A 10,104-nucleotide genomic window follows, 5' to 3' on the forward strand; every position below is an offset into this window, starting at 1 on the left:
CTTGCTATTGTACACTCGAGGAAATCGATAAACGCTACTACGCAACTTCTATGACCTAGAGCTTGTTTTTCATTCATTTTTTATGGTATTTATTATTATTTGATGATAAGGATATTTTGTTTATTTTTGCTGGTAATTGTTTATTGAAGCTGTTGACAGGTTGATAAAAAGTCCGTTTTATTATTTAAAGATAATTGCTTCTTTTTTTTTTTTTTTTTTAGTTCTAGTTTTAATAATTTGATTTTATTGCAGGTGCTAAATCCGCAATTTTGTTTTCTGAAATTTAACCTGATAAATACGTTGAAGTTTAATTATTTATTATATAAATTACAACTAAAAGAATTGTTCTTAAAAAAAAAAGGACTTAGAATACTGAAAATTATTTTTTTAATAGTTTTTAATTTAAAAAATACTAGAGTATTAATTTATACGCGCGCGCATGCCGCCATTTTGTTTAAAGACTCCATTTTGTCGTACATGCAAATTTAATTATTTAAATAACACTAAAATTATCTGAAATTTAACTAATCATGTTTTTAATTAAATTTATGAAAAATTCAAATTTAAAAAAATTTTTTATTTTGTTTAAATTTATGAAAACTTTCAATTTATTTTTAATTACAATTCAATAAAAAAAAAAGGCATATTTATAAAAATTATTTTAATTTATAAAATAAAAATAAATAGTAATTTATAAGTTCATTATTTTTTTTTTTACTAGAAGCGATTGAAGAAAAAAAAAAGCCGGCAAAAAATATTCAAATTTTCCCGCGTAAATACTAGAGGGCAGCACCTGTGGAAAAAACACGATCGTAATGGCGGATCAGCATTAGCTCACATTCGCAACTCTTATTTGTTAAGTAGCTTTAAAAACCGGTCATGGATATTCAGCGTTAACGCTCAGAGTTTCACTTCAATAAAACAAAACTCAACAATAAATAACAACGAACAAACAAACCTAAGTATTGCACATTAAAATAATAAACAGTGTCGAGATAAAAAAATTTTCACCATTAAAATATTATAAAACCTCTTGATAAATATTGAAAAATAAAAATGGGCGCGTATTTGTCCGAGCCGGTAACCACAAAGGAGTCCGTTGATGGTTTTGGTAAAAATGTGGTATTTGGCGCGAGTTCTATGCAAGGATGGCGAATAAGCCAGGAGGTAAATAATTATTTAATTTTTATTTGAATAATAAATTTCTGATAATTAAAATTAATTAAAAAAAATTTTTTTTATATTTTTCTGACACTGTTGACATTTATTACCAGGACGCTCACAACTGCTGCAGCGATTTCGACGAGAACGTCTCGCTCTTTGCAGTTTACGATGGCCACGGCGGGCACGATGTCTCGAGCTACTGCGCGAAGAAGCTCCCGGATTTTATAAAAGAAACAGAAGCTTACAAGCGTGGTGACATCAGACAGGCGCTGATTGACGCGTTTCTGGGCTTCGACGCGACTCTCGCCACTCCTGAGGTGATAAAGGTCCTCAAAGAAATCAGAGGGGACTCGGAGAAAGTCAAGGAGGAGGCCGAGACTGATGAAGAAGACAATGTCAGGGACCTGAAGCAGGAAGCCGCGATGCCGCTCGAGCAGGTCATCGCCAAGTACATGGAGACTCCTGCTGGCGACAGGCTTGGCAAGAAAATTATTTCCAGTCCCAATATTCGCTGTCGTCGCACCAAAGAAAGGGACCCTGCTGCTGGGTGCTCTTCTACTTGGACTAACGAGGCTGATGTTAGCTCCAGCTCCGTTTCTGCTTCGGCTTCTGGAGAGAGTAAGGAGAAAGAGAAAGATCCAGAGGCTGAGAAATGTCCAGAGAAGGATCTTGAGAGCTCCAAGAGCAGCGAAGCTGAACAGACTCTTGACTCTACGACTGGAACTGCAACTGGAGCTACTATCAATGGAGAAGTTGAACATAAAGTCGCAAATGGTAGGATATTTTTTTTTTTTTTTTTTTTTTTTTAAATGAAAATTTAATTTTAATTAATTACTTGTAAAATTAATTTGAAACAATTTTGATACTTTATTTAACAGACATCTAATAATTTAAAAATTTTTTTCCTAATTAAATTGTAATTAAAAATATCCAGCAAAAAATACACATTTAGAAATTCAAAAAAATTTAAAATAATTCTAAAAATTTTCAGACGTTTGCTACTTTATTTTTATATTAATGAGCAATTAATTTTTTTTTCTATAAATTTTTTATGGAGAGATATTTGATAATTTAAAAAAATTTTTAACTAATAAAAATTTATTTAAAAAAATGCATATTTAGAACTTCTAAAAAATTATAAATGCAATTTTCTATACCTAGTTGATTATTCAAGAAAAATAAAAAAAATTTTTTTCAATATTTTAATAATTTTATAAAAATTTCTAATTATTATATACACAAAAAAAAAAATCAATATTGAATATTTATTTATTTATTTATTTATATGTATATAAATGAATAAATGAATTAATATTAATTATTAAAATAAATTATACATTTATATAATAAAATAAAATTTCAGAACCGGCAGTTAAAGCAAAGGAGGAAATAAAAGAGATTAAAGCAGAAATGCCGGACAGTTCCGAGGACTCGGATGCAAAAGTATCTCCCAGTAAAAATGAAACCGAAAGTAAGGAAGTAAACGGCTCTGACGTTAAAGACAAACCGGAGAGTAAAGAAGAGGCTAAAAATAACGACGTGACAAGCAGCTCGACGATGGAAAACGGAGAGACGAGTCAGGAAGGAATGACCAGTAGCAGACGCAGAATTTCAGCTGCTGCAGAAGCGTTCTTCCACGGGCTGCTCGGGGATTCAGACTCGGACGAAGAGGACGAGGATGACACAGACGAATCCTTTGACGCTCCCGATGGCGAGAGTGACGATGAGGAACTGGACCAAAATGAATCTGACGAGGAAGATTCGGATGATGAATATGCGTACGAAGATGACGAAAATGACGATGCACAAGAAGACATCACGATGGAGGAAGAGCCCGGTTCAGACAGCGGGTGCACGGCAGTTGTCGCTATTCTCAGAGGAGATGATCTGTTTGTCGCGAATGCTGGAGACTCCAGGTGCGTGCTTTGTAGAGATGGCCAGGCTTTGGAGCTCAGCTTGGACCACAAGCCGGAGGATGACATCGAGATGAAGCGGATCAATGAGGCTGGCGGTAAAGTTACTCCCGACGGGCGAGTCAATGGAGGGCTCAATTTGTCCAGAGCTCTGGGAGATCATTCTTATAAGCAGAATTCTGAGCTCCCGCCAGAGAAGCAAATGATCTCCGCGATGCCTGATGTCAGGCATGTTAAGATTGAGACTCAGAGAGATGAGTTTCTTATTCTTGCTTGTGATGGGATTTGGAATTTTATGAGCAGCGCTGATGTTATCCAGTTTGTCAAGAAGAGAATTGATGAGAGAAAACAATTGTCTGTCATTTGCGAAGAGGTAATTTATTTTTTTTTTATTTACTTTTTTTATTTATTTATTTATTTATTTATTTATTTTTTTTTTTCATTAAAATTTTTGAAAATATGTAAATTATTTATACACGATTTCAATTTAGAAGTAACGAAATAATTTTTTAATATTGTTAAATTTTACATAAAAAATCGAATAATTTAAAATGAAAGTAGATGTCAACTTTTACAATTTTGGTTAATATTCAATTCGATTTTATTAATTCTAAAAAGTTTTAAAAATTCAATGATTAAAATATTGACAATTTTTTTTTTTAATTATTTAATTGATGTAAAATATGAAAAAAAATATTTAATTATTTAATAATACTTTTTATTTAATTTTTCATTCACTTAAAATTTAATATTGAACTCATATAAATTGATATTTTAAAAATATTACTAAAAAACAAGCCAAGTAGGTAGAATAAATAAAAAAAATTTATCTAATAATTTTATTGAATTTTTCCAGACACAAATAACGTGAGTGAAAGTAAACAATTACCTACTTTTTACAAACTCATTGATAATAATTATTATTAGTGAATAAATATTAATCAGGGAAGCAGCCGACAGATATTAAATTTTTTAATTAAAATTTTTAATTACAGAATCAATTAAACCAGCATTTGCATTATTTATTCTAGTAAAAGTTTTAATTGAATTCACAGTTTTTATTGATTCAATAAAAATTAAATACTATGTATATTTTTCATCCATGCAAAACTAATTTATTGAATTATTTATTGCAGCTATTTGATCACTGCCTAGCACCAGATACCTGCGGCGACGGTACCGGGTGTGACAACATGACAGCAGTGATTGTGAAGCTGAAGAACGATACAGAGGACCAAAAAAACAAGACCGAGGAGTCGGCAGCTAAAAAAAGGCCGCTCTCGCCCACCAGTGAAAATAATTCAGCTAATGAACAATCAAACGAGTGTAAACGGGCTAGAGAAACCGTTTAGTTTTTTTTTTTTTTATTATTATTAATTACAATTACCTAATTTCAAACATTTTTTACAACCGTACAATTTTCTTTTGTTAATTAAAATTACGAGGAGCAATATAATTTTTTTTTTTTTTTTTTTAGATTCCTCACATACAAAAAAAAAAAGATGACACAAAAAAACATCCCAGATTATATTGGGAAAAAAAAAAAAAAAAAAAAAAAAAAAAAAATCAGATAGTAGCTAGTATAATCTAGATTACAATGAGTATAATCCAGATTATAATGAGTATAATCTAGATTACATTGAGTATAATCCAGATATTACGCAGTATAATCTGGATTTTTCTAGCTACTATCTGAAAATTTTTTTTCACCACAAACATCACTAAGTTTAATCTGGAATGATATCCAGTGTCATCTTGTTCTTTCCGTGCAAGTATAATTATTTTTATCTTTATAATTAAAAAAATTAAACTCACTTTATTATATCAGCTCCGACTAGATAATCTGTTTCCAATGGTCTCTAGATTTAACGTTTATTAGAATTAATATGTAAATGTAAATAAATCTAGACAATAGGGTTTATATTTATAACACAATTTAATTTTCTTATTATTATTATTATTATTTTTTTTTTTTTTTTCATTTAAAATAAAATTTATTTTCAAAGTTTTGCTTTTTTTAGTGTGTCAGTGGCCAGAAGATTTGACGTGCCTTTTAAATCTAAGGATTATTTTTAGGAATCACAATACAACAACAACAACAATAATAATAATAATAATAATAATTACAATAATGATAATAATAATAATACTTAATATATAAATAGTTAAAAATTAAGGATTCATTTAATTAAATTTAAGTTTAAATTTTTACTGTCTGAATTATAAATATTTAATAAACAAATTTGTGTGTTAATTAATAGTCAAATGTTCAATTGTTTCTAGTTGCTCGAGTTCTATTTTTTTTAACGAGTCATACTGAACTCGTAGCCGCTCCAACTCCATTGTTTTTTCAATTATCATTGCCTGTAATTATTATTTCAAATTTATTATTAGTATTATTATTTTTTTAAATATTATTATTAATTATTTAAATATAAAATTTACTTGAATTTTTTGTTTTTGTACGTCACGTTGTTTCTCAACAGAGCTCAGTAAATTTCTCGCGCCAATAGTTCGCATTTTTTCTTTTTCAACTTCTGTTGCTAGTTTGTCTAGCAAATTTATGAAATGTTCTGAATTTTTTTTAAACTCTGTTATTTCTGTAAAAATAATTTATTTTTTTATTATTTTTTTAAATTTATTGTAAAATAATTTTTTTAACTTACTGTTGACAAAATCATGACATTCATTTTTTAATTTGTCACTCTGAGTTGTTATCTCGGGCTCGAGGATACGGATTTTACACAAGTCGTCAACGAATAATCCATATTTTGCCAGAGATTCCGCCATTTATTTCTGTAATTTTTTATAATTGTTATTTAGTAATTATAAAATAGAATTGTAAAAAAAAAATAATTTTTTTTGACAAGTGTAAGTTTACAAAAACAGTTGCTATGTTTTGATATTGAATGTATTGCCTAGTTACATGCGCACTTGTTATTGCGCATTGTTTTGTTTTATTCATTTTTCGTCTGAGTGTAATTTTTAATGAAAATTAACAAATAAATTATGAAAAAAAAAAATTGACATTTAGAAATTTTAAAAAACTACAAATGCAATTTTTTAAAAATATTTTTTTGGAGCAAATTTATTTGTTAAAAAAAATTAAAAAATAGTCAAGTGACAGCCAACTTTAATGTCATATTTTAAAAATTTTTTTTAATAAATAAATAATTGCAAAAAAAAATTATTAAAAAATTTTTTTGTGAAAGAAAATTAAAAAAAATTGTCATAAATAATTTTTATAATTGTGGTATCAATAAAATTTTTTTTTTCCGCAGTTGTCATCCTGTAAAAATCATCGAGCCTCGGCAACTTCAAGTGACTGTCAACTGGTTGTGTTATTGCATTACATACTCACATAAATTGTTAAAATTACAATAAATAATAATAAGAAAAAAAAACGTTGAGCACCGCTAATATGGACATGGAATTAAAGACATGATTGAATTACGCGTAATAAAATCAATATATCTGCAGAAGAGAACTTCCTCGAACTCGAATCATAAATATTTAAAATGACGAGTCTAAGTGTCACGTAGACTAGCAATTATCGCAGTAAGTTTTGCATGTGTAATAATTATTATCTTAAAAAAAAAAGTAATATTTACTAAAATTATTAATAATAATAATAATAATAATAATAATAATTAAAATATTAATTTCAGAAACTAGGTACAGTAGGATCGTTAGATTAGCAGCCTGACCAAAACCAAGACTGACAAAGCAGCGTGTCGACGTTGCTCGTGTAAGAAAATTAAATGTTGATTGTGACACCAGATAAAATCGAGGCACCGTCGTCATCGACGACTCCAGAACCTCTAGCTCTGCTGCCCGTCTCATCTTGCTCGGTTACTACTTCCTCCCCAGCGAGTTCGACTTCGATTTCTTCGTCAACCTCGCCAGCGCTGATTGTCAGCACCACCACCAGCACCAGCAACACCACCGTTATGTCTGGTGATCATCGTCCGGTCATTCGCTATCCCTCGGAGTATGTCAAACTCAATATTGGCGGGTCCTTGCATTACACGACCATTAGCACTCTCAGGAAGCATGACACTATGTTGCGCGCTATGTTCAGTGGCCGTATGGATGTTCACACTGATTCTGAAGGTGGATATTTTTTTTTTATTTTTTTTTTTTTTTTTTTATTAATTATACTTAATTAAAATTGATTAATTTTAAATATACTTAATTATAATTAATCAATAGAATTATATTCTTTTTTTTTTATTTTTTAAAACAATTTAATTTTTATAAAAATAATTTGGATAAAAATTTTTTAAATTTTACATAATTTTTTTTTTTTTTATGACAATTAATTTTGTGTAAAAATTTATAAAATTAACAAATATCTATTAACTGTTTTAATTTTTATGCAAAAATTTTACAAGTAGGAATTAAAAAAAAATTTATTTGTAGCAAAAATTCAGAAAATTGAAAAGCATTAATTTTTCAATTTTTTACAACAATTTAATTATTAAAAAAAATTTTACATGCAAAAATTCGAAAAAGTTTTTTTAAATATTTTTTTTTTATAAAATATTTTCTTGATTATAATTGTAATTTTTATTATAATTTTATTAAGTACTTGAATTTAAGTTTTTAAAAATAAAAAATGATTATTTTTATAAAATAAAAATTAGCAGATATCTTAAAAAAATTTTTTTATTTAAAAAATAAATTAAATACTTAAAAAAAAAAAATTTTTTTAAATTCATACATAATTTTTAGAACCAAGGAATTTTTAAAATATTCTTTAATTTAATTAATATAAGTATTAATTATTGGCAGGTTGGATATTGATAGACAGATGCGGAAAACATTTTGGAACAATTTTAAATTTTCTGAGAAACGGATCAGTAGCTCTGCCAGAAAGTACTAAAGAAATAACCGAGCTGCTGGTAGAAGCCAAGTACTACTGCATCAGCGAGCTAGCAGAGTCATGTGAACAAGCACTATTAAGAAAAGAACGCGAAGCTGAGCCTATTTGTAGAGTTGCTTTAATAACTTCCCAAAGAGAAGAGCAATTGCTCATTAGCAGTACTACCAAACCAGTTGTTAAGTTACTTATCAATAGGCATAATAATAAATATTCATATACAAGGTATCTTTGTTATTCATAATTATTATTATTATTATTATTTAATTAATAAGAATTAATAATAAATAATAATTTAATTTTCAGCACGTCAGATGACAATTTACTGAAAAACATCGAATTGTTTGATAAAATGTCTTTGAGATTCAATGGAAGAGTCTTATTTATTAAAGACGTTATCGGTTCTATTGAAATATGCTGTTGGACGTTTTATGGACATGGAAGAAAAGTCGGAGAAGTCTGTTGTCATTCGATTGTTTATACTACTGATAGAAAACATACCAAGGTAAAAATAATGATTTGTCATTTTTTTTTTTTAATTTTTTTTTTTTAAATAATAATAAGCGGGCAAGTATTGAAAATATTTTTAACAGTTTGAAGAAATTTATATCCTTTTAATTTATTCTTCATTATTGTTCCAATAAATTTATTTTTCTGCTAAAAAAAAAAAATTCTAAATAAAATAAAATTACCAGGTGGAGTTCCCAGAAGCTAGAATTTACGAAGAAACATTAAACATTTTATTATACGAGCATCGTAATGGCCCGGACCAGGAGCTGATGCAAGCAACGTCATCCCGCGGAGCAGTTGGCGGCGGACCGCCATGTACGAGCGACGAAGAAGAGGGTGAGCGTTCCGGGTTAGCCCGTCTCCGGACCAATAAGCAGAACACCAACTGACCCTCCCTCACTGTACTGACACCCGCGCATCCTGCAATCATGAGCTTGGTACGGTCTTTTAAAACCCGTGCTCATATAAAATAACAATTTTTGATAATTGTTAACTATAAATTATAAATTATTAATTATTAATTACAATAATGATCTATGATCATTGTAACTATTATTTATTCGCACTAATTACCAAGCAGACAAGTGCCAAACGATAATATTATTTATTAGTGAATAATTAATAACTTTTGTAACTGGACTATCACTTAAATTCTGTAAAATATGTAGATTACTTTTATTTATTCATTTGTATTTATATTGTTTTTCTTTTCTTTATTTTTTTTCAATTTATCGAATGCATTGTTTTGTATTAAATTAAATTTAATAAATACTGCCAATTTTTCGCGACAGGGTAATTAAATTTTAAATGGTTAATATTAAAAATTTTAAATTCCGTATTGATGTTTGAATCTACTGGACTAGAAAAAAAAAAAAAAAAAAAAAAAAATAGTTGAATTTAATAATAAGATTGTTACAATCACCAATTATTTATAAATATATATATTTAAATATGAATATCCATTGTTTAATTGTTAACTGTAATTAATTGCATATTAATTGCTCATAATAAAAATTGATTGGTCACGTATTATTTTATTTTATTTGTTTAATTAAAATAAAAATAATTAATTAATTTTTTCTGTGGAATTTTTTAAAATAATTGAAATAATTTTAAATATTTTAAATAATTTTCACTTGAATATAATTTTAATTTAAAACTGCAAATAAAATTTTTTTTAAATATTTTTTATTAGAAATTTAAACAGCGCGCGCTTTAATTTCAACCAATAAGAAATCGTGGGCCATTTTTTGCGAGTTTCGACCTATGACTAACTTCAAAACTTTCATATATTTTAATTTAGAGGATTTTAATAATTTAATGACATTGTTTATTTAATGCAGATCTGATAAGAGCGCTTTATGACAGATGACAGCTGCAATGTGACAGGTAACAGGTGATAAATTGTAAAATTCGCTAGATCAATTCAAGAGATTAATTTTTTTTATTGTGATACTGAATTTAGCTGAAAACTGTCAAATTTTTATGACATTTAAGTTAGCAGTTACTTTATCATTTAAAAATTTTTTTTTAACTTAAATTTGTTTAAAAAAATTATTTTTAAAAAATTGCATTTTTAAATTTCTTAAATTTTTAAAATTATTTTTATCATTTTTTTTTTGCCGTAATTTATTT

General features: G+C 27.7%; 3 protein-coding genes across 3 annotated transcripts; 2 read left to right on the forward strand and 1 right to left on the reverse strand.

The window, feature by feature from the left end:
* The first annotated feature begins 829 nt into the window (after nt 1-829).
* Nucleotides 830-5,012, forward strand: LOC141524444 (putative protein phosphatase CG10417). The gene is made up of 4 exons (XM_074238371.1): nt 830-1,167; nt 1,275-1,938; nt 2,528-3,450; nt 4,214-5,012. Exons 1-4 carry the CDS (start codon nt 1,057-1,059, stop codon nt 4,427-4,429), a joined length of 1,914 nt encoding a protein of 637 aa, XP_074094472.1. The 5' UTR covers nt 830-1,056; the 3' UTR covers nt 4,430-5,012.
* A 28-nt stretch (nt 5,013-5,040) lies between these two features.
* Nucleotides 5,041-6,103, reverse strand: Ift20 (intraflagellar transport 20). Its single transcript, XM_074238620.1, has 3 exons — nt 5,744-6,103; nt 5,523-5,677; nt 5,041-5,441 (listed from the first exon to the last, which is right to left on the reverse strand). The coding sequence occupies exons 1-3, from the start codon at nt 5,865-5,867 to the stop codon at nt 5,328-5,330; spliced, it is 393 nt and encodes a 130-aa protein (XP_074094721.1). The 5' UTR covers nt 5,868-6,103; the 3' UTR covers nt 5,041-5,327.
* Nucleotides 6,104-6,391: 288 nt separating this feature from the next.
* LOC141524513 (BTB/POZ domain-containing adapter for CUL3-mediated RhoA degradation protein 3) lies at nt 6,392-9,136 on the forward strand. Its single transcript, XM_074238494.1, has 5 exons — nt 6,392-6,635; nt 6,746-7,190; nt 7,872-8,184; nt 8,266-8,464; nt 8,655-9,136. The coding sequence occupies exons 2-5, from the start codon at nt 6,839-6,841 to the stop codon at nt 8,856-8,858; spliced, it is 1,068 nt and encodes a 355-aa protein (XP_074094595.1). The 5' UTR covers nt 6,392-6,635; nt 6,746-6,838; the 3' UTR covers nt 8,859-9,136.
* Nucleotides 9,137-10,104: the final 968 nt, after the last annotated feature.

Source organism: Cotesia typhae, unplaced genomic scaffold, assembly GCF_013202065.1.
Source record: "Cotesia typhae breed Kobodo isofemale line unplaced genomic scaffold, CoteBio_Ctyphae contig_10, whole genome shotgun sequence".
Lineage (NCBI taxonomy): Eukaryota > Metazoa > Arthropoda > Insecta > Hymenoptera > Braconidae > Cotesia > Cotesia typhae.

Coding starts and splice junctions, on each gene's coding strand:
- LOC141524444 (XM_074238371.1), top strand. CDS start 1,057: ATGGGCGCGTATTTGTCCGAGCCGGTAACCACAAAGGAGTCCGTTGAT. Junction 1,168..1,274: donor GATGGCGAATAAGCCAGGAG/GTAAATAATTAT, acceptor ATTTATTACCAG/GACGCTCACAACTGCTGCAG. Junction 1,939..2,527: donor TGAACATAAAGTCGCAAATG/GTAGGATATTTT, acceptor ATAAAATTTCAG/AACCGGCAGTTAAAGCAAAG.
- Ift20 (XM_074238620.1), bottom strand. CDS start 5,867: ATGGCGGAATCTCTGGCAAAATATGGATTATTCGTTGACGACTTGTGT. Junction 5,678..5,743: donor ATGTCATGATTTTGTCAACA/GTAAGTTAAAAA, acceptor TTATTTTTACAG/AAATAACAGAGTTTAAAAAA. Junction 5,442..5,522: donor TACAAAAACAAAAAATTCAA/GTAAATTTTATA, acceptor TAATAATTACAG/GCAATGATAATTGAAAAAAC.
- LOC141524513 (XM_074238494.1), top strand. CDS start 6,839: ATGTTGATTGTGACACCAGATAAAATCGAGGCACCGTCGTCATCGACG. Junction 7,191..7,871: donor TGTTCACACTGATTCTGAAG/GTGGATATTTTT, acceptor AATTATTGGCAG/GTTGGATATTGATAGACAGA. Junction 8,465..8,654: donor CTGATAGAAAACATACCAAG/GTAAAAATAATG, acceptor TAAAATTACCAG/GTGGAGTTCCCAGAAGCTAG.